This window comes from Diospyros lotus, chromosome 2, assembly GCF_014633365.1.
Source record: "Diospyros lotus cultivar Yz01 chromosome 2, ASM1463336v1, whole genome shotgun sequence".
In the NCBI taxonomy this organism is placed as follows: Eukaryota; Viridiplantae; Streptophyta; class Magnoliopsida; order Ericales; family Ebenaceae; genus Diospyros; species Diospyros lotus.
This window is the reverse complement of record NC_068339.1, coordinates 12,638,006-12,662,767: the sequence shown is the minus strand read 5'-3', so window position 1 is coordinate 12,662,767 and position 24,762 is coordinate 12,638,006. Positions and strand designations below refer to the sequence as shown.

Sequence of the window (24,762 nt, the reverse complement as noted above, 5' to 3'; positions counted from 1 at the left end):
TGCATGTTAAAAACTAAACTAATTTCTTTGGTATTTGGAGAATTATTATTGTTTATTTCTTTCATCTTTAAGAGAAGATAGAAATTGAAACAAAGAGATCACAGAAGCTACATAGATATTCTCATCATCTTCAACAAAAACGCAAAGAAAAAAGAGAAATGTTGAGCAGACAAAAAGGCAATCTCTTTTCGTTATCAACTCCAATAGAAGATACATATCTAAAGGTACAGATCAAAACAATAAGATAATCATGGATTGAATGTCAAATTTTTGATAAAGGCTTTTTACCTTTTGATAGGATAATTGGCTCGAAGGATATTTCCCTTCTATTCATGGCTTTATGTTTACATGCATTTAGATTAGTTTCAGGATAGTGGCACATATAAGCTTTATTTTACTTGCTGGTTGCCGACTAGGGGCGTTACACTGTGGGCATTGAACCTGTTAATTGCTTTCATGAGAATGAGTCTGTGTTTCCACTTTGTACAGTAGCTTTTCTTGATATGTTGATATGACATTTCTTTTTATGTTTAGTTCCACTTGGTCTTACATGCTGTTGTATTACAAACATTAATTGATTGGCTCTCTGTTACATATTTTCTGACAGGTTTTGTTGGCTACTGGTGGTGGTCATTTAGTTTACCTAGAAATTGGTGATGGGATATTGGCAGAAGTAAAACATGCCCAATTGGAGTATGATATATCTTGCCTTGATATAAATCCCATTGGTGAAAATCCCAACTTTAGTCAGCTTGCTGCAGTTGGAATGTGGACTGATATAAGTGTGAGAATATTCTCTCTTCCAGATCTGAATCTTATTACAAAAGAAAGCTTGGGAGGAGAGATAATTCCTCGCTCTGTCCTATTATGTTCATTTGAAGGGGTATGTTATCTTCTTAACCTATTCTGGCATATCTTCTTGTTCTTTTCTTAATTTTGTCAAGCTCTACATGCAATATTCTGTATTAGGGCATGTAAAGTTTTCTGGTAAAACCTTGAATACCCTACCAACTGCATGTATGAAAAGGGCATTCATACTAGATTGGTTCTTCACTATGCACCACTTAAATTATGGTTCATTACCACATTGCTATAACATTGCGGAACCATAATAATGGGGGACCAATCTGGCATTTAGCTTGGAAATTTTCAAGCAGAGATGGGTTTGGAACGGTATGTGCCAATTTCATCTATATATGGCTGGTAATGTGTATCTGCTGTTAGTCTCTTTTGATCCAAATTTCTGCTGTGTTTTTTTTTTTTTTTTCCAGATATCTTATTTGCTATGCGCCCTTGGAGATGGCCATCTCTTAAACTTTTTACTGAACATGAGCACTGGGGAGTTAACAGATAGGAAAAAGATATCCCTGGGAACCCAGCCCATAACTCTCCGTACTTTCTCATCAAAGAATACCACCCATGTTTTTGCTGCATCAGACAGACCAACTGTCATATACAGCAGCAACAAGAAATTACTTTACAGCAACGTGAATTTGAAGGAAGTCAGTCATATGTGCCCTTTCAACTCTTCTGCTTTCCCAGATAGGTAACTCTTAAATTTGCTCTTTATTTGTTGTTTATTCCCCAACAATGTTAATTGATATGTCAGAAGTTTGATTATACAGAAATTTCTGTTGTTTCCAGAATATGGGTCATGTGATTCTAGGGCATCTTTCTTGCGGGGGTATTTCTAGGCCACCTGGTAATGTTATCACAAGCTTTGTTTTTGGCCAAGTTCCTATATTTTTACCTATGTGACTGGAGGGTACTTGAACATAGAATGGGAGCAAATGTAGGATTGCAGTATGCCACATGGTCCAAGTGTGGTACACAGCTAAACTTGTAGAGGCCATGGTTGGAAATAATGATATTTTTAGGGAGTATTTTTAATCAATTTGATATCTCATAAAACTAAAGAAATAATCATTTTTTGCTTCCAAGTTTGTAAAAGCACTTTCTAGTCGTGAATATTTTTATGCTTTACAGCAGCACCAAGCTGTAATCCTACTTGTATCTTTTGCAAGGCTAATATTCCATGTCATGCTTATGAGTTTTTTGCATTTTTTTTTTTTTGTAAATCTTCCTTTATATCGTTTGTTATGAACTTATTTTGATTACCCACTCCTCTTGAATGTATTTACTGATCACATGTTTAAACCATCTTAAATGCATCCCTCACCTTTTCTTTTCTTTTTTTCAATAGGCAACACTACAACTTTAGTACAAATAATCTCATTCTTAATTTGTCATTTTTTACTTTTTTGTGTGGCCGGATATTCAATTAACATCCCCAACTCAATTACACTCATATTGGTACTTAATTGCCCAACATTCCATGCCATAAAGGAAAGTCAGTTGCCATCCAATAGAACTTTATAACTTCAAAGCAATTTTACAATCATATAAAATCTTGAAGCACTTTCTTATTTTAACCATCACCTTGTCTTGATTATGTAATTTTCTCAATTATTGATTTTTTTGGTCCTGTTATTTTAGATATTTTAACTGATCTTTTCTTGAAATAATTTGGTCTTCAAGTCTGACCACAACATCATTCACATTTATTTCTTTCTAATTTGCATATTAGGTATTCTATTTGTGACCTATTCAACTTGAAACCTTAAAATTGTATGGCGTCCTTCCATAACTCAAGTTCACTATACATGCCATTTTGTTTCATTTGTCAGGACTGTGTCATTTACAAATAACATACACCAAGACATTTCTTCTAGAATGTATTTTTAGTGAGTTTATACATCATTAAAGCAAAGAGTTAAGGATCGAACACAGAATTTTTATGTAATATAATTGTAATTCATAAAGTATAAAGATTTTCTCCAGAAGTCCCAACATGTTCCTATTTTTTGAATAATCTGTATGTAAACAACCTGGATTCCTTTCTAACCTTTCCTAAAATATTGTTGGTGATTCTATATAGGTTGCTTCTAAATCTATAAGCACTATATGTAAATGTTCTGCTTATTGTAGACTTTTATCAAACTCTTCAACAAGTGGACTACTTCTATTGATGATATATGAACATAGACTCAAATTAAATGGCTTTGGTTTTTCTTTTTAACCTTTGCTCGGTCACCCTTCTCAAAGTTTCATAGGATGATTTATTTGCTTGATTCTTTTGTAATTTTCGCATATCCTTTATTTTTGTAAATGAGTACCAAAATGTTATTTTTTTCTACTTGCCAGGCATCCTATTGGATCTAAGAATCACATTAAATAGTTTCCTTAACCATAAAATTTTATCTGCTTTTATCTGGATGTTATTTAGTCCATTTGTTTTATTTTTTATTTTTTCATCTTGCCATTTTTTCAGACAGCATGCAATTCCTGTGTACTTCTAAATCATCAAAATTTTCGAATGTAACATTTTCTTTTTCCACATTCTTTGAATAAGTTGGAGAATAACTCGCATTTTTCCAGGCCTCATTAACACCTTCTGTTTTTCAAGATGGTTAATCAACCTTCCTTTTTCGTTTTGCTCTGATCCATTTATTTTGTGGGTTTTATGGCCACTGCATTAGTAACCAAAGATCATGAACAATTAATCATATGGTGGGGTTGTACAAGGAACTGTGGATGGTAGAATCACATTTTATTTGTTGGGAACAGTTCTTCACCAATGATTGAAAATCTGTCAAGAAGATAAGCAGGTTGGTCAAAGGGGCAAAAACTAGGACTTTTTGGCTTTTTTAAGTTTGACATATATGGAGGAGAGCTGGTATATTTCTCAGATTGTTGCAGTGTCTCACATGCACTATATTCATGTAGAAGTCTTTAAAAGTAATGTGTATTGATGATTTGCAATGTCACATATGAATTGTCATATGAAAACATGTGCTTTGACTGGCCAGTCTTAATACAAAATGAAGCAAGCTCTCTTTTATTTGAAATACTGTTTTGTTTGCTACCACCTACCACTAATAACTTAAGCTTAATTGCTAAATTTCCCATAGCTGTTGCACATTGTGTCTCCCCTGCATTATTTGGTTCCATGACATTGAAATATTTCTATCCTTTTATGGCTAACATTTCTAATGCTTGGCTTATTACTTGTCCAGTCTTGCAATTGCCAAAGAAGGGGAGCTTACAATTGGCACAATTGATGACATACAAAAGCTTCACATTCGCTCCATCCCTCTTGGGGAGCAAGCACGCCGTATATGCCATCAAGAGCAGACTAGAACCTTTAGCATAATTAGTTTGAAGTACAACCAATCAAGCACAGATGAGTCTGAAATGCACTTTGTCCGCTTGCTAGATGATCAAACCTTTGAATTCATATCAACATACCCACTTGACCAGTTTGAGCATGGTTGCTCCATTCTGAGCTGCTCATTTTCTGATGACAACAATATGTATTATTGTGTTGGGACAGCTTATGTCATGCCTGAGGAGAATGAGCCCAGCAAGGTAGGATTCCATGTCCATATTGATAATTTTCTAATATAAATTGCTTTCTGATGTGATCAAAGTTTAGCACATGTAATTAATTGCTAAGCTTTAGTATTATTTAGTTCTTGTTGAAGATAAATTTTTTACCTTCTTATGTAGAATTGCAAGTTAAATTTTTTATCGTCTTATGTAGAATTTGCAAGTTTGTATATGTTGTCAGTGTCTCCGGATCTGTTTTCTCAGTGGAACTGTTTCTGTAGTTACCAAAAAGGAAAGGAATGGTTAAATGTATGTCAGAATAGGTTCCTTTACTTTTTCACCCTCTAAACAAGAACTTTCACTAGGTTCTCTTATAAGATATATAATAATAGTTGGAGATGCATTCTCTACGTTTTTCTTTTCTTTTCTTTATATTGTTAAATGGTTTATTGATAGGAAAACATTTTTGTAGACTATTTCTGAGGCAGCCTTTTCCTTTGACCAATCTGCAAAATGGAAAACAAGTACATGCATGCTTCTACTGATGTAAAACAGAGTTTTAACTGAAGAATTCTTGAGTAAAAGATGCTTGCATGACCTGGTTGGGAGCACAGTTACTATGCATACTAACACAGAACTGACAAGCATGATCATGCCCCTATCTTTCTTGGCAACTTGAACAGTATATTCTGATTGTTAAGGTTGGGTATTTTGTAAAACTGAATTGAGCTTGACAGGATCTGAATATCACAGTACCAGTATAATTGTGCCGTATTGGGTATCTCGTAATTGAATATGTTTTGTGTGGTTTTAGATTGCCTTTGACCGAATTTTGATATGCAGTGAGCTTAAGGAATTCAAGAATAATCTTTTAATATTGTTAATATTTACCCATCCAGTGTTTGGTTTACTGTTCTTTGGGTGGAGGATTAGGTGGAAGCTACAGGTGCACTAGGTAATACTGTAAATACAGTGTCCAATCCTGCATAATATGTAATCATCTGCCTATTTTGTCAAGTCGAAACTCAACTGGCATGGAGGTTGACTATCCTACATATACTAGCACAGAACTGGCCATACACATCTTCTGCGTTAGTTCTTCTTCTTGACAAGTTTTCAATCTCCTACAGGGCCGTATACTGGTCTTCATAGTTGAAGATCAAAAGTTACAGCTAATTTCTGAGAAGGAAACCAAGGGGGCTGTTTACTCCCTGAATGCCTTCAATGGAAAGCTGCTCGCTGCTATTAATCAAAAGATTCAGTTGTACAAGTGGATGTTGCGGGATGATGGTAGCCGTGAGTTGCAGTCTGAATGTGGGCATCATGGGCACATACTTGCCCTTTATGTTCAAACTCGTGGGGATTTTATTGTTGTCGGTGATCTGATGAAATCAATCTCCCTATTAATCTATAAGGTTAAGGACCTTTTCCATCATATTTTATATACAAGGATACTTTTTTGGAGTTTTATTTTTAGCATGGCTTGAATTTCAAGGACAAATTGTGTGTGCAGTAACTGGTTTTTCTTGCTTACATTTTGACTCGGTGTTGTCTTCAGCATGAGGAAGGTGCTATTGAAGAACGAGCCCGTGATTACAATGCAAATTGGATGTCAGCTGTTGAGATTCTTGACGATGACATCTACCTTGGTGCAGAGAACAATTACAACCTGTTCACTGTCCGGAAGAATAGTGAAGGCGCCACTGACGAGGAGCGGGGCCGTCTTGAGGTGGTTGGCGAGTACCACCTTGGTGAATTTGTCAACAGGTTCCGACATGGTTCACTTGTTATGCGCTTGCCAGATTCTGATGTTGGTCAGATCCCCACCGTAATTTATGGCACTGTTAATGGTGTGATTGGTGTGATTGCCTCCCTCCCTCATGAACAGTATCTCTTCTTGGAGAAGCTCCAATCAAATCTGAGGAAAGTGATAAAGGGTGTTGGAGGATTGAATCATGAACAGTGGAGGTCATATTACAATGAGAAGAAGACCGCTGATGCTAAAAATTTCTTGGATGGAGATCTGATCGAGTCATTTCTCGATCTTGGTCGTGCTCGAATGGAGGAGATATCCAAGGCAATGGGTGTTCCAGTGGAGGAACTCATGAAAAGAGTGGAAGAATTAACGAGGCTGCACTGATAACATTGAACGGTGGCTCATCTGCTTATGTTTTTCGTGTCCCATCTTTTATAACGGAAGAGATTTTGAAATGCAATGGGTCTTCCCTTGAAGGAGCTGTTGAAGATTGTTGTTAGAAGACTTGACGTAGTTACACCACCAACGTGGTTCGAGTCTGCTTCACAGTTTACCCCCTTTGCCCTCTTTCTCTGTTAGTATCTGCATCATGTTCATACCTTTCTGGATTTCATCGAGTTCGGAGTTTAGGGAGCAGGTATTATGTGGCATTTGTATTATATTCCTGATTCTTAAAATTCCCGAACATAAATTTTCAGGTTTCTTTTGTGCTGCCTGCTGGTGTTGATGTCGATGCGGTTCTATTGCATTCTGGTATTTAATTGAGAGCTTAAACTGCAATGGCTTTGTGAAATTTTCATTGTGCTTTTGCAGATTTGAGTTGGAAAATTATCCACAAAAGATACTGCTGGTACAGAAACAAATCCGATGTGAAATCAATTGTTGGCATTTTCCAAGGCTAATTAATCAGGAAAATAATTGCCAAAATATAACAGGTCCCGAACGTAATGCAATGATCTTTGTGGACATTTGCCATGTCGAGCCCAACACCCAATTTGACTTGAGATGGCTCGCGAAACCCAAGATTTAGTTGTGTTTTTAACGCATGACGGTGATGCCCTCTGTTTTGAAAAGTTACTTACGAGCAGCCACTCTTTTGTGCGCTAATTGAAAGGGTAAGGTTGAATTATTAAGGGACACTGTACAAACATGCGATTACTTGTGATGCGATTGGCAATTCAATGCAAGGTTAAATCACACGTCCGATGGATTTAACAACACCCTATTAAGCCTTTGTTGTGGGATAATTATTACCCTACTCCTTACAGTTGAATTGTAGAATAGCTGGAGACCACTAGAGACCTAAAATGATCATTTAAGTCATAAGACTTGAAATCAAGACCTTATTTCTCTAAGCCTATCACCCATTACAAGGCTACTACTGTAAATGGCAATCTTAGACCTTTTCATGGTATGGGCTGTCAATCAAGCTAAAGCCCATCTCAAAATATGGTCTTTGATTTTCTTGAAACACAGGTCTTAAATAATATGTAGATCCAACTACGTACAACTAACTGGATTCGACCTGTCCCACTAAGTCCAGGGCTGGCCCGCGTTGAGAAAATGAACAAAGTATGCCTAATACCTTTTTAGAATTCGACATGACAAATGCGCTTTGGATATATTATTTTTTTGAGGCACACTTTTTTATGGCGAAAGAACATAGATCAAAGAAAGAAACTTGTGGCAAAATGATTCCAGGCTAGGAATAACTCGGCTTCAACAATGTTCATACGTACAAATGCAACAATATTAAAACACAATATCGTCCTGAGACATTTTAAGAGAGATGTCCAGCGCCAATTCCATGTTAAGAACTATTAAGCACGCCCCTGGATACTGCACCAAAGCAAATAACAGAATTGTAACCAGATCTCTTCAAACAAAACCTGACACCTTCTGACCTCGACTCATCAGGCTTACAAGTTTAACGCATATCGGCATGAATAATCCACTGGCTTGGCATGGCTGAGAATGGCCTCCAAGGACACTGCATAGGCGCTCGAAAAACCCAGCAAAGCCTGGAATACGTTAGGGAGGCTTGTTCCTAGATTGTTCAGGGTCATGGCTCGGGTAAGCTCGATTGAATTCAGATACTTGGCCTTTTCGTCATCCACACGCTTTTTCAAAATCTCAACTTTCGTGCGCTTAACTGCTAAAGGGTGCTTAGGGTTCAACACAGGATTTTCGCTGTCATGTAAGTTCCCCTCGAGCTTTATCTCCATTTCAGACAGGGAGTTTAACTCTGTCTGCAGTTTCCTCTCAAGCTTCTCAGACTTTCTTTTCAGGTTAAGTTCCCCTTCTTGTTGCAAGATTATAGAATGGATAACTGACAAGAAGCTCCTGATGGCCTCTGATGCTACCTGTGTGCATGGCAGGTTGTAAGAACACCCCAAAAAACCAGCCATGTAGGCCCAGCACAGCCAGTTTAACACCTCTACTAGAGATGGATATTTGACTTTAGAAACAAAAAGAAAGAATGCACAGGGTAAAAATATTGCAGAAAATAATTACTTTCAGCAAGAAATAATACATCAGTACCTACCAAAAGAGTAATAATTTATCAGGACAGAAATTGTCATATGAGAATGCAACAAAAATGCTATATACATGAGTACTCGTTAACAGTGATAATAAAGTTACAAGCATCCAACAATTTATCAGATGAGAAGGCTCCATTTCCTAGTCCTATGTCCCTATCAAATGCAGATGATTTTTTTACCATATAACATCCATCCTCTGACTATGAATCTTGATTTCAAACTCCATACAACTTGAGCATCTTGAGTTCGAGGAAGTACAGAATAAATATTTTCTCTCCAATGGGTTACTTTCAGGGATATTTATGCTATATTTAGGGCAAATCTTTTATTATGTTTGCTTCATTTATTCTTTCTTCCCTTTATTAACAGTTTCCTATGTCACTGTAACATTTCTTATCTTTAATACAAGAAATTATTCATGACATGTTCAGATAACATACAACTCAAGTAACCTTTTTCCTGACTTGAAATTCACCACACAAGTCCTTTTCTTTTCTACATTCCTCTCTACTGAAGGCCAATAGGCCATGATATTGTTTCACCACGTGTCACAGGCTGAATTTCTCAATCACTCTCATGCAGCATTTGGAAAAATCAACCTTTTCCCTCAAACTTAGAAGCATAAGCTATAGATAAAAAAATATATAGAATGCTTTTGTATTTCTCTGGAACTTAGTTGAATATAGCTTGGGAAAATAACCTTACAACAAGAACCTTATAACTCATTTCTATCTATAGCTTTATCTTTTATAAGAACCTTGTAACTCATATCATACCTAAGTGTCTGCCATAAAGTTTTTCTTGGTCTTCTAAGTTCTAACTTTCCTCTACCTCTTCTACAAGATATTTGTTTCATTCCATCCACTCTACTTAAGAATCCTCTACTGGTCTTTCTTTTCACATGACTAAACTATCTCAATCATGTTTCATGCATTTAATCTTTAATAGGATCTACTCTAACCTTAATATGAATAACTTATTTCTAATTTTAACTTTTCTTGTATGCCTTTATGTCCATCATAACACCTCATCTTATAACATTCATATTTTGCACATGGTGGTGGTTTACACTCATCTCTATTATTTTATTTATAGCTTTTTTCTTCATCAATGAACAGACTTAGTTCGATCTAATTTTACAATTATAATGCATTATCTAGAATGTCTTGCAACATGTTTGTCCAACTACATAAAAAATATTTACAATGTCCTCCAAGTTACTCTGAAATAACAATGGCTGATGCCAGCCATGTGGACATCCACGCATGCAACAAATTTGCTGCCTGTGATAACATGCGTCTTTCTTATTAAGCCCTACCATTACCCTCAACATGGATGATGTTAGGTCGCTTATTGAGACATCTAGCAATCTATCATGTTGTACATTGTGCAAACTATCTCGATCAATTTTTTCTGATGGCAATATTCCTATCTATCACAAATTCTTTTGTATCGTCCTATCTCTCTCAGTTTTTCCACAATTCACCTTAGCATCCTCATATTGGCTACTTAATTTTGCAAATATCCAGATAGTAAATATTTGGACATTTATATCCTAGTTAGACACAAGATCAAACGGCAAAATACCTTATCTGGGAGCCGAAGAAGGGCCAGCTGCCATTCTTTGCAAAAGATATGCACCATGGATGAACTACCACTCTGTTGCAAGTCCTCAGCAACAGACTCAGTGAGCTGTATCCACCTGCAGAGGGTACTTACATACTCTCCTTGAGATTTTACAAGTCTGCAGAAGTTAGTGTACCAGGACGTGACCTCATATTTTAGCTGAGCAGCAGCCTGGCGACGATAGTCAGTAGTTGGATCCATATTTTGCTGATTGGTGAGATGACACACCTGCTGGGATATATGATTTTGAACTTGATGGCACTCGTACATTGCTCTCCACATACTTGTAAGCCTGAAAAATGTTCCAAACAAGAAAGACAAAATATGTGATTGGTTTTTTTAGCATATGTGCGCACGTGTGTGTGTGTCTATGAGAGAGAGAGAGAGAATTATGCCAACATCAGATTCTAGTAAGGTCTGAAAAGGGGAAAAAAAAAAGTAGGCGGCTGAGCCACAACGGAAGTTTCTATCCCCAGGCAGAGACTTAATGTCATTTCTCAATGAAAGATTCAAAAACTATGGATTATTCAAAGTCTTACAGTTTTATAACTTGGCTAATCTAGATTAGTATAGATTTGTGAATTTTCTCACTCCATGTTCACGAACCTGTCTTCAGGGTAAGGTCAAACAACCTCACAATCTCTAATAATTGAAGAACAATAAATTGTAGAATTCACCAACAGTTTGTAAATAGGGTAATGTTGTCAGATGAAAGGCGCACCCCATGATGGGTGGTAATGCACAGATATCAATACTCAACTACTGTAAGAATAGCTAATTTTTCTTCTCTCTATATTAAGATAAACTTAAATTATTCTCAGAAAATTATAGAGCCTGGTTGGTGGCAGTTTCAGCATCTTGTTCTCTAAAACTAGGTTTTAGAGTTTGGCTCTAAAAACAGTTTTCCGTTAGTAATAAAACATGTAGTGAATTGTATGTTGGAAAAAGTTCTTGGCCCAAAGATCAAGAATCACAGGTTTAGCTGCATTGGTTATGGAACCATATAAACGAAAGAAATCAAATTTGGAAAAACTGGTATGGAAGTCAAACTAGTCATCCTCAACTGAAATAATGCCTTTTCCAATTTGTGCTTTTTGTTGTTTCACCCACTTTGAACCCGATAAGATAAATTCAAATCCACCTCCAGCATGATGGCTAGCCTCTAATCCTCCTCTACAGCTTGCTTCCATCACATGCACCAAACTAGACTGGATTTCGCAAAAACTCAAATAATCCACAAGAATTCACACCTAGCACTCAAATTAGTCATCTATTACCACAAGGTAAGAACCTAGTTATCATGTTTCTCTCTAGAAATAGAATTTGTTCTTGCTTATCTTCAAAATTCAGTGGCACAAACTTAACAAGAATCAAACTTTTGTCCCCAAAATCAACATGATCCACTTGCTAAAAGTTCCTTAAGCACCACATACCATCCAATGTCCTAATAAAAACTTATTAATCTCATCAAATACAGAATTGTTGTATTTAACGTTGAACAACCCATATCCAAGAATCAAATTTTATCCCAAAGACAAAATCAACTTAACCAAAACCTTACAAAATACCAAATGGCACATCCAACTTTAAATTCTCCCCAATACCTGCCCATTGTGACACAAAAATTCCATTGGGATTTATCTGCCAAGAAGCAGCAGCCCCACCAACTTTTGTTATTTTTTTTCCTGAAAACAGCAGTAGCAACCTAAGTTGGGTTCAGGGCCTTTATCAGATGGGTTTTCAATGCCTTCATCACATGGAATTTCAACAACGTTCATGAGCTTGTTACTTGGGAGCTCAGCTTTTGTGCACATGTTTGTGGGATGTCCATGATTGATGATTATGAAATTGGAAGATTGGAACTCATTCATCAAGTGATTGATTGTGGTAGCCTATCCAACATAGATGATTGGTAAGGCAAAGCACCAACTGGTGCTTCTGCAAGACATCTATGGAACAGAAGTAGAGCTTGATGAAGGTGGAGAAACACATAACGGAAAATGCATCTTCCTTTTTGCTTTCATACCTAGGGTTAAGTGACAACCTATATTTCTAATGGCTTTGGCAAATTGGTTTATAAGCCAATGAATACAACTAAAAATTGTTCTCAAAAATGACCAAATTTTCAGAAATCCAAACCAAAAACTGTAAGAATTTTTGGGTTCGGAACTAGAAATCAGAAACAGGACCACGTCCAAATGGGACCATAACTTCTAACAATCATATAAGAAAATTTACTCAATTTATCACCAAAACGAGAATTAGTCAGAAGACATGATTAATCCCTCACAGACTTACCCAAAAGTTATTGCGATAAGTTGAGGATGCAGCTCTTCATATAAAAGCGTTGAAATGGAAGAGCATGTCCTACTAATTGATTCTTGCAGACATATTATATCAGACTGCAAACTTTCGACTGTTAATCGAGTTTTCTGAGTCTTTATCGAGTCATGGTCTTCATCCTTTTGCCTTTGCAATAGCAGGGATTTCTTCTCATGCTCTAGTTTCATAATCTCTTCATCCTATAAAGTACGAAATTAATGCCATCAGACTTTTAAAAAAAAAAAAACTTTAGAGATGGGCAAGGAATAAAACCAGAAAACAGAGATAGAAGAAACACATTACACCATCAAGACATCTTCCATCCTTGTTTTGGAACATTGCTGCTAGGCCCAGACATTTCTTAACCATTGCCAGCAGAAACATAAATTGAAGGCCTAATCCTCAGATTATGCCATATTTGCTGTTATGAGTAAGCCAGGACAATTGACCTATCCACATTTAAGTTGTTTTAAGTTTCTTTTTAAAGTCAATAAAATGCATCACACTTGTAAGTGCAATTGTATATGAGATATCTGCCATCTTCATAAATTTTTAACCTTTTTCCTGTAATTCTGTTTAATATCATTGCCCTCCAAGTAGACAAAGAAGAAGAAAGAAAAGAAACAAAAAACAAAATGATAAATACGTAACAACAACAACAACAAGCCTTACTCCCATTAGGTGGGGAAAATATGAAAAATAAATAAGAAAAAATAAATAGACCAAAAAAAAAAAAAAAAGATGAACAAAAAAGTTAGTGATTATCATACTGCCTTCAAAGAGACACAAAACAATGATAGAAAGAAAATAGAAAGATTGTTCTTTCTACAAGAGTATTCTTATGCCTACATAAACCTCTAGATATTGAACCAACGACGTCATCAAAGAACTTTGAATTACAGAGGTCTATAGGCAATCAATTTTCTATATTAACTACTAGCGAGAGAAATTATTGACCGTCTGTAGTAATGGGAAAAACCAACAGGCATATCCTAAAACCACTTGAGAATATAAAAAATCTAAAATTTCAGTTAGTTCATCAATGTTCAGAACAGAGATAAAAGACTTTCAAAGTAAAAAAATAAAATAAAATTGCAACATAATGATAGTTCCAAATGTAAGCAAGGCCAATTTTGAAAAAAGAAACAATATGTTCATTGCTCTGTTCCTTTTATTTTCTTTGCCTTTCCAATTTATTTGTTGGGAACAAGAAATTTAATGAGCATAATCCCACTCTTCTACAGTAAAGATGGACAAGACCTCCCTTTAAGAACCTCACTAAATGTGTGGTTTTTGTTCCATAAAGCCTTGAAAGCCAGTACAAAAATTTGGTCTTAAAAGCTAAATAATACCACCAGCTTTTAGTAGGTGAATATTAAAATTCTTTCAGAATCATTTATAATACCATGCTGCTTTCTTGATTCTCCTCAATTTCAAAAACCAATCTAACCCTAGGAGGATCTCTGAAAGACAGCAACAACAAAACCATTTGCTTTTCACGAGAGCATACCAAGCCCAAATCGCTACAAGATTAGTAGACTTAAATAGTTTGAATTGATGGCAAAAAGAGGAAACAGAAAGAATCCTATCCCACATTTTGCTTCAACCTCTACTTTTTTTATGTCAATGTCTTTATATCCTCTCTATCCAACCCCGCAAACAAATTGCCAGAAGATTAACACATTATGATGAACAAACCATAAAATATAACAGGTTATTTCCATAGAGAACAATATTTCTTTTTACTTTTTGAAAGTACCATACACAACAATATTTGTCACAATAAATAAGCAACAAGCTTAACATCTAAATCAAGCCCTGTTTCAGTGCTCTAGCCTCATTCTCAAACCTTGTCAAAGAACAATAAATGAAACAGTGTTACAAAGATAAAGGGTAACTCTTACAATAAATGAAACAGTGTTACGAAGATAGAGGATAATTCTCTTATGTCATTCTTTCCCCGAAAGCAAAAACATTATTTGTCTTTGAACACTGCAGTTACTTTTATCCTCTCCATTAATTTAGTTTATATGAAGAGATCCACTAAACATTTTTTCCAATATATAACTACTATAGTAGATGAAATAATCCAGTCCGTAACATGCTTATAACTAATAATTCCATTCAACATTGGTCTAATTTAATAAACAAGAAAACTATTGGGGTTCACCAGCACCAGCACCGTGAAGTGGCATGGAAGCACCCATCGTTATGAAATCTGTGGAATGATTTAGGTGTTTTTTCTTATCGCATTCAGTATTCAAACTCTTTAAAACAAGAATTAATTATTCTTCAAAAGTACAAATCCCCTGAGATAAGGAAAGAAAGGGGGCAAGTTATCCAATAACAAAAAGACAGTGAAACCATTAAAATTATTAGCACTGTTAGTACCTTTATCTCCTTGCACAGCCTCTGTTCTTCAGCATATAGTTTTTCAAGTGTGACACAATGAGCACCAGGCCTGCAAGGCTCACTAGGACCACCAAACTCTGCCGCATTTCTTGTACATTGAAGAGATTTAGAAGACCAACTCCAGTTCAATGCACTAAATACCTTTGCAGAATTGCACCTTCTACCTGTAAATTATAGTCTAGTATAAGCCTGAAAAAAGGTTTGAGAAAGAAGACCTCGTAATTGAGTATTGATCAACGGTATGAAATGAGTGTAATGAAAGACAATCAGAGACTCATCAACTGTAATCTTCAAAACAAGAGGTCATTAGAGCTAACATGATTCAGACTAGGGTTAAACTCGAGACAAACTTTCTAACACCAGAGCTAAGATGAAAATCAAATTAGTAAAACTGTACAACCAGTCAAATTCTAAACTTAGTTCCACGAAAAAGAAAATAAGCAATCTAACATATAGTGGGATGGGTTTTTTTTATTCTAGTTGAGTTGGACAAGGGTGAGGTTGCCAATTCATATCCTCTGAACAACCAACTTTTACTGGGTTATGATTAATTTCATGAATCTTTTCTTTTCAAGGCATGAATATGGAGATTTCAGCCAACACAAGTGCTAAACCATTGAAGAAAACAACATATTATAGACTACAAAGTAAAATGCCATGTGGTTTCAATGCAACAAGAAGAGAGTATTTACTCCTGTTCTCTTCAGAACCCTGCCTAAGAAAATTGTCGCTTGAATTGACATCCATAAGAATTGCTATGCTCTTGCCACCTGCTGACGCTTTCAAGAAATAATCATCTAACTCCTTAATAATGCCTGCCAAGGTCTTCTTGCTTCTCCAAACTACCATAGCCATATCTCCAGTGTCTTTAGTGTGCCAGCTAACCATTGATGAGGCATCATCAACCAACTCAACAGTCTGAGGCTTCTGAGGAAGCAGATTTATATTATCAACAATATCCTCCTCCTGTTCTTCCTCAAATTCAGTGTTAGCCTCTGCCCAATTTTCCTCCTCGACAGGCTCGACAATTTCAGTCATCTTCTCAAAATGAGGTGAAGAAGGAGCAAAAGGGTCCCAGAAATCCCAGGATGAACTAGGAACTGGAGGAGGAGGAGGTGTGCAACTATTTTCCTCATGGATCTCTATAATTTCTTCTGGGGCAACTTCCACCCTTGGATTGTGCTCAAACTTCCTGAAATCGGGGCTAAAAGTGGGTGGTGGAGGAGGAGGAAGAGGAGATGGAGGAAAAGGTGGAGGTGGCGAGGGAGGCAGAGCAAGGCCCAAGGGGGTACTTTCAAGTTCCAGTGACTCTGATTCAGTGAACTGGCGAAGGGTGACTCCAGTATTTTTCAGTGATCTCAAATAAGACAACTGCGCATCAGAAAATTCTCCTCTACACCTCACCAGCTTCTTCATTAACATCTTTCTCTCCTTGCATATCCTTACCCTCTCTTCCTTGTCAATTCTTGACGCAGCACAACCCATTTCTTTAATAAGGAGATTGAAAAGAAGAGTTTCAGCTATGGCTATGGCTTGCGTAATAAGTCAAATAAATGCAAGCAAACCAAATACGGCTGATTTTCGTATGACCATACACTTTAAGATGAAAATAACAGTAAATTCTGAATGCATTTCATTCTTCAAACTTTCCTCAGTCTTATCGAGCTCTTACAATCTTCATCTCAACATAAGTCGAAAGACTCTCCACACCTCAATCCAGTGTCCCATGTTAAGTTGCTTCCATGGTTCGGTAAATTCAGAACACTATATGACAACAAAGCCAAAAAAGTTCACAACAATACACAGTTCCGTAACATCAAAGCCAAAGAAACAACAAATTTGTCGCAGACTATGCGCAGTTCAGCTTGATTTGCGCTTTACCTTCCAATTCAATCAGCATAACAATCTTCATAACCAAATATTAGAACCCCTAGCGACAAGAATCGTGAGCTCACCATCACTCTAGAGTAATTCAGAGAGCTAAACACGGAACATAATGAGAGTAGAAAGCACCTAAGAACTCAGAAACCGATAAAGCAGTGGCCTCCTGAATTCTTTTAACATTCTCGAGTTATGCCCATTTACTAAACTAAACCTGAGATCTCTATAACGAAGGAACCAAACTCTAGTTTTCTTTTTCCCATTTTTCCCCACTGAATGCAAGGTCGTGACCTCTGAGAAACCAAAACAGCACTAAGCACGAGCACCTTACAATCCAGAACGTCCAAAATTTCACTATCAAGCAAGAGCTTATCGAAACCTCCAAGAGAAAGCAGAAAAAAAAAAGAAAAAAAATTGTTAAGACCAAACAGTGTCCGCTCAAAGTTCGGCTGTTCCCTTTCAACTAGTCACGAGAGTTCTTGCCTCTTTCCCCGTTTTCTATTGCAAGTTGCGATTTAAAAACCCCCAAGAAAAAGACAAGAAAACAATCGTACTGACTTGGAAACTGGCAGGACAAGATCACTGCAAGACCTGCAAATGCTCTCGCTGCTTGTGCTCTGCTCTGCAGAAGATGAAGGAAAACTTGCTAGGGTTTCGAAAATGCCGCGACAAACGAAGCACAGAAAGGGGAATCTTCGATAAAAGCTTCGGAAGAGAACCACTCAAGTGTATACCCCATTGCTCGTGCTATTGAAAGAGCGAGCATTAATCGGCAGATACAGAAAAAAGTTGAGAGAAACTATGGAGGGAGAGAGAGATCGCTGAGCTCGAAACCCGAGGGAGAGAGAGAGGGGGCGGGGGGCATCCAAAGCGCTTCCGGTGCTGGCGCAATTTAGCGGAAAATCCCAAATTTTAATATAATTAACGAATCAAGATTTCGGGCTCAGCCTCAGACTGAGGACTGTGTAAACTGGAAAAGTGGACGTTGTCGTAGTGGAGGCGCGCGCGCGCGCGCATGCTAACAATTGAAAAGGCGGTGCGCATGTTAGCGTCAGCTTCGCATTTATTTATTTGTTTATAATAATAAAAAATATCTTGTTAGCTTTATAAAAAAATATCAAATTTTGCGTTGTTTTTAATGTTATGTTCAATATTTTAGGGTAAAGCCACAATTTTTATAAATTCTTAGTAATCGTATCTTTTAATATTTATTTTTGACACTAATAGAATTAATAATAATTTTTCATGTATGATAATTATCTTTTAGAAATTATAAATATTTCTTCTTCTGTGTGAAAAGTGTTTGTAACTTTTAAAACATTTTTAGTTTTTAACGTATTCATAATTTTTGAAAATTAATTAATAATTTATAAACAAATTTTTAATTATGCAAAGTAATATTTATAATTCTATGATTGTCAGAAAATAACACTACCAATTAATTTTAAAGTTAAAATAGGTTGTTTGAAAATGGTCAGGTGAGCTATCGTTCTTTAAAATCCGGGATTAAATTGACTATTATATTATATTTTAAAAGTACACAAATTACAACTATGTGATATTTTTGGAATATGAATTTGGGATTTGATTAGATCATTTACGATTATGTAATGTTATCTTGATTAAAAAAAAATGACATTGGTAATAGAATTAAAACAACGTGAATAGGACATATACCATGATAATTAATATGTATGATTTAAGAGTACAATTGATTATTTGATACTTTTAAAAGTATGATAGTCAAATTGGTTTTAAGTTTCAAGATACAATAATTTATTTTGCTATGTTTAAAATTCAGTAGTGAAATTAATGATAGAAAATTATAATCTGACAGCGGAACAAAATATGATTTTACAAGTATCAAATTTTTTAAAACATACAATTTAAAAATTGAAGACATAAAAAAAAAAAGTTATCTAAAAGAAAAATAAAAGTTCGTTGCAAATAACTCATCGTGTAATCTCTCGTGTGTGAGATATTTAGTCGATTCACTCGAAATCGTCAAAACTCCAATAGATTTTTGAAGAAAATGACGTGAATTTTTTTTTTTAAATATAACTAATTGCATTGTGTTTTTTATTCAAGGGCTTAATGTACTATTTATAAGCAAACCTTATAAATCCTAAGGGTGCGTTTGATTGCAACGGTGGAATTTGAGTGAAAATAAAATGAATTTCAAAAAAATAAATTCCTGAAAATTGAAAGTTTAAGCTGTTTGATTGGTATAATTTTTTACCTGTAAAATGATGTTATTTTCTATCTTTTGGTATTTGATTAGTAATATTTTTCATATAATTTGGTCATTTTCCTGGCATTTCGCGTTTGATAGGCATTATTTTTATGAAAAAACACATTTTTCATGAAATTCAATAGTGAAAATGTATTAAAAAATACTAATCGTATAAAAAATCAAAATAATAACCTATTTTAGATTAACTAAATCATTTTCCCAATCAAATCAAATCTCAAAATTAAAATTTTTTCGTTTTTCAAATTTATTAATTTTTACGTGATTTTTTACACAATTACACACACATATACACAATCACACGTATAAACATATACAATCACACACACATATATACACATCCCCACATACAGACATATATATATATGCACACATACATACATACATATTTTTGGAAAGTTGTCTCCCCGCTCACCTATTCGTCGCCGACCCACTTGCTCGCCCTCTTTCTCGCTCGCTTGCTCACCCTCTTTCTCTCTCGCTCGCCCTTTCTCTCGTTCGCCCTCTATCCATTTCTCGCTTTCAGTTGAAGGGGATGAAGATCGGAGCACAATGGGCATTATTTTCCAATTACCTGGAAAATCAAAGCTCTATCTCCCCAAGGAAAATAGTTTTCGTGATTTGAAAGAAAAAGCAATCATATGACAAGAAATTAGAAAATGAGTTGCCTAGAAAATTTTGACCGTCAAACACTACACAAATAAAAATTTAGGTGGAAAAAATATCTTTTCCAAATAAATAAATGGCTATCAAATAGGGCTTAAAGGCAATTGGACCGAACTTGATGTGCTAGCAAAAAACCCGATCTAACTTGATAATTAAATAATTAACTCATTTATCATTTAATTGACCTTATTTATCTAATAAATAATTACACTATTATTTAATAATTTCATAATTATTAAATTGTCATTTTCTCTTTAAAACAATTTCTTATTGGGTAAGACTTTATAGATTCACAATTAAATTGGTAACAAAATTTAATCAATTTTGAACTCTCATAAATTATGAGTGACATCTAACAATATATCATGATTATCCAATTTAAGGTGAAATGGGTAATGCGAACCTTATACTACGATGCCATACAATTCAGTCACTTTATCATCCTATATCCTGACGAGATATAGACAAAATCCAATAATCCTACTTGACTAATATAACACAGTCATTATGGAACACACATCTATATATATATTATAACAAAACAGCCGTCAATTTTTTTCCCGCCCATTTCCAGTTACTATTTTGATATTTTATTATATTTTTTTAATTTTTTTGCTTACCCAAAATGAAATTTTTATAGGTCATTAATTAAGTCTACATTTGTGAAAAACATGTAGTTCTCGGAACATGTAAATGGTTTTTTTATGATTGAATAGTGTTTTGAAGAATATGTAAGTATATTGGTATATGAAAAGGCAAGATAAATATTATTAATTTATCCATATTATTAATTTTTAAATATTAACATAAAATTTTAATTGAAATAAATTACAAAAAAATGAAACTTTTTTAAATCGGGAGAAATCTTGATATATTAGGTTATACCGTCGAATACCGACTGCCAAGTAAATTTATTTTTATTTTTATTTATATATAGTTTAATTATTTTTATTTTATTTTTTTTATAATTTTAAATGTTATAATTTTATATATAACTTAAATATTATAATTTTATTTTTTAACTTTATTTTTTTTGTTATTTTTTAAAAAATGTGCCCTGTCTTAAATGTGATAATTGATTGTTAGGAGGAATATATAAAGTCATGTATGGATAATCAATTTTAAAATTTTGATTATTATTATTTATATAATTAATTAATTATTTAAATTATCTTTATTTTATATATAGTTTCATTATTTTAAATTTATTTTTTATAATTTTAAATGTTATAATTTTATATAAAACTTTATTTTTGTTTGTTTTTTTTTTTTTAAATGTGACATGCCTTAAATGTGGTAATTAATTGTCAGGAGAAATATGTAAAGTCATGTGTGTATAATTAATTTTGAAAATTTGATTATTATCATTTATATAATTAATTAATTATTTAAATTATCTTTATTTTATATATTTTAATTAATTTAGATTTATTTTATTATAATTTTAAATGTTATAATTTTATATATAACTTAAATGTTATAATTTTATTTTTTAACTTTATTTTTTTTTTGTTGCTTTCTTAAAAATTTGATCCGTCTTAAATATAGTAATTGATTGTCAAGAGAAATATGTAAAGCCATGTATGAATAATCAATTTTGAAAATTTAATTATTATCATTTATATAATTAATTATTTAAATTATTCTTATTTTATATATAGTTTAATTAATTTAAATTTATTTTTTATATTTTTAAATGTTATATATAATTTAAATATTATAATTTTATTTTTTAACTTTTTTTTTGATTATTTTCTTAAAAATTTGACCTGTCTTAAATATGGTTATTAATTACGAGAAGAAATATGTAAAGTCATGGATAATCAATTTTGAAAATTTGATTATTATCATTTATATAATTAATTGATTATTTAAATTATCTTTATTTTATATATAGTTTAATTAATTTAAATTATTTTTTTATAATTTTAAATATTATAATTTTATATATAACTTAAATGTTATAATTTTCTTTTTTAACTTTTTTTTTTTTTGCTTCCTTAAAAATTTGATCAGTCTTAAATGTGGTAATTAATTGTTAGGAGAAATATGTAAAGTCATGTATGAATAATCAATTTTGAAAATTTGATTATTATTATTCATATAATTAATTGATTATTTAAATTATCTTTATTTTACTTACAATTTAATTAATTTAAATTTATTTTTTATAATTTTAAATGTCATAATTTTATTTTTCAACTTAATTGATTATTGTCATTTATTTAATTCTCATTTTTCCCCTTAGTATACTCTGAAGATATGCTATATGTTGGAATTAGAGAAATTAAATGCAAATTAAATTTTTGTTTTGAAAATTTTGTTAAGTAAGATTCGAATTGTGTAGCAAAGCGTGGGAAAAAAGAGAAATTTAATGGTGGCATGTAATTTGATAAATTAAGAGAAATAGGAGAATTTGAAAAAAGATAAATTAATAAAAGAAAGCAAATATCTCTCTCTTCTTCCTCTCCATTCCCGTTCAACCCTTCCATTTCCTCTCTTCTCCTTTCTCCATTATTTTTCTCAAATTTTATATTCTTCTTTACTTTTATTTAGTAAAATTTAATCGTATTTTTTTACTTAGTTTGGTTTTCTGGTGTAACATAGCACCATTATTCTATCAAGTGAGTGATGTAAATGCAACTAAGAAAAATTAAGCCTTGAGGGTTTGTATGGTAAGCACATATGAGACAAATACACGTGAAAATAAAATAAAAAATATCTATCCTTGAATACATATTTCAGAATAAATAGGTTGGTTATCGTATATTTCTTTTTTTTTTTTTCCTGTTATTGTATAATTTTTTTATTTTTTACGTATTATTTATTGTATTACATGTTAATTTAAGTTTATTTTTTACATGGTTTCGGAATAGAGTTATGTGTTTTTAATTGTTCGTCTATCCTTGAATGCATATAAGGAAATCTTTCAAAATATGTGATCATTTTGTTGTATTTTCATGATTATAACACGATTATTTTATTTATTTTTTACTTCTTTATTGTGATTTTCATTTACTGTAACTACCAAATAAATTATATAACTTTCACTTTAATAATTATTATTTTTTTTGCAATACCCATGCATCGCATGGGTGAACCACTAGTTTCATCATTATATTACCTCAGCCAAGGATTTATTGTCAAGTGATTACTGGATCGCATATGATATCTTTCTCATAAATCTCAAGGTGATAAATTTCATATTTAATGCACACATACCTCATGCATCACTGAACTAGGTACATAGATACGTATAATCATCAATGATTATAACGATCATATAGTATTTATGATGACCTAATCCATCAATGCACATATATCTACGTCATATTAGGTCTAAAGACTAGTTGCACACTCGTAGTTAATATTGAATCATTGACCTGTAAGATAAAACTCATGTAATTTAATGTTAACAATCTCGTTTAGTGAACTCGTTCATATAACAAGCATCCATTAATCTTTTTTCTATATCTCATACAAAATAACATGAGACTCATTAATCTTATCTTTCAATAACTCATATTAAATAAGGAAGAAGATGATGTGCCAACCTTTTCGAGTTGTTACTATCCCGATTAATAACTTTATGGCCATGAACATGTTTATAGTATAACATATTGTGAATTAATTGCCACGCTTATTCTTAACATTTAAGAATAATGTATCCACTTCTTATTACACTGGAGGATATTTGTATGTTCAATTCAAATTATATTACAATTTAAATTAAATATAAAACTTATTATTAAATTGAATTTAAAGAGTTACAAGATCAAACTCTTGTGCGTCACTAAAACTGGTCTTAAGACTAGAATATACTCATTTATTTAACACATCATATTGTATTTTATTGTTAATTGCAATAAATTATTATTTAAAATGAAGCAAGCCAATCAAATATAATATAGACAAACTATCTCCCAAATTTTCTCATTTAACAAGCTATGTTAGATAATTTAATTAATGATTCAACAATAACTTTATATGAATTTTTTAACTACATATAGATATTTAATAAATTAATTAAATATTATTTGATAAAATACATAAATTTATACAACATATTAAATACTAAGACTAAATTTAGACTCCCGGACACTTGACATAAGTCGAGTCAAAAAAATTGTAAATTTATTAAATATCTTATTTATCTTACTTGATATTAAGGGTTTTTTTATATGAATTCTTTTACTTGACTCTTGTCACTAAAAGTATGTAAAAAAGCTCAATTGTTTAATTATAAGGCTATAAGTTTGTTTTTGAATAAAGAACCCAAATTGGTCATTAGACTTCTAGTAGTACATTAAAAGAAAAAATATACTTCTTAATAATCTAAAAACTCATGAATAAACAATTTTTAATATTACTTCACCAAACACTTTATAAATTTTTTTAAGCAAATGTTTAAAAAACAAACCTATAAGTTTGAACTTAAATTCCACTTTATACCATAAGAAATCCACGAGTTTTGAACTGATTCCACTTTATACCATAACAAATGAATCTAACTCCAACTTAGTACAAATATAAAATCACTGACAAAGGAGACATAAATACGCAGCACAGTGGCAGGCCCACAAAAAGGAAATATGGGTAGCTTTTGACCATAGGACAGGACAAGCATGCGCCTTTTAGAGACCTTTGAGCTTTTCATTTGGGCCCTATAATTGATTACATTGGGCAATCAATATCATTGACATCAACCAAAGTCTGCCACTTCCCACACCTTCTCTTTTGGTATTTGTGGCTAAGTGTTCTGATTATCTTGGATCATTATTGTGTGGGAATTTATTTGTTTGCGCCATCAAAGTTCAGAATCAAACATGGCAAACTTCAAATATTAAAACATTCCGTTTCAGTGGTAGTTTGGTCATTTTAGCATATAGCATGAATATTTAATGTTTCATATATAA

The 24,762-nt window shown here is 33.2% G+C and overlaps 2 protein-coding genes across 2 annotated transcripts in view; one reads left to right on the top strand and one right to left on the bottom strand.

Annotated features, from left to right (window-relative positions):
* Positions 1-6,901, top strand: part of LOC127793875 (DNA damage-binding protein 1) — a 35,041-nt gene extending 28,140 nt beyond the window's left edge. Inside the window, exons 15-19 of the mRNA XM_052324645.1 lie at positions 608-883; positions 1,272-1,546; positions 4,077-4,428; positions 5,520-5,804; positions 5,948-6,901. Coding sequence (XP_052180605.1) covers positions 608-883; positions 1,272-1,546; positions 4,077-4,428; positions 5,520-5,804; positions 5,948-6,529 — 1,770 coding nt within the window. The 3' untranslated portion in view covers positions 6,530-6,901. The remainder of the gene's footprint in view (positions 1-607; positions 884-1,271; positions 1,547-4,076; positions 4,429-5,519; positions 5,805-5,947) is intronic.
* A 907-nt stretch (positions 6,902-7,808) lies between these two features.
* LOC127795506 (protein ALTERED PHOSPHATE STARVATION RESPONSE 1) lies at positions 7,809-17,777 on the bottom strand. Its single transcript, XM_052327235.1, has 5 exons — positions 15,741-17,777; positions 15,028-15,212; positions 12,613-12,836; positions 10,276-10,606; positions 7,809-8,508 (listed from the first exon to the last, which is right to left on the bottom strand). Exons 1-5 carry the CDS (start codon positions 16,531-16,533, stop codon positions 8,065-8,067), a joined length of 1,977 nt encoding a protein of 658 aa, XP_052183195.1. The 5' UTR covers positions 16,534-17,777; the 3' UTR covers positions 7,809-8,064.
* Between the last annotated feature and the right edge of the window lie 6,985 nt (positions 17,778-24,762).

Bases quoted from the DNA above. Each gene is read 5' to 3' on its own strand.
- LOC127795506 (XM_052327235.1), bottom strand. From the start codon at position 16,533: ATGGGTTGTGCTGCGTCAAGAATTGACAAGGAAGAGAGGGTAAGGATA. The intron at 10,607-12,612 runs GTAAGTCTGTGA...AACATTTTTCAG, and splicing joins CTTATCGCAATAACTTTTGG to GCTTACAAGTATGTGGAGAG. The intron at 8,509-10,275 runs GTATTTTGCCGT...CCATGCACACAG, and splicing joins TTCTTCGGCTCCCAGATAAG to GTAGCATCAGAGGCCATCAG.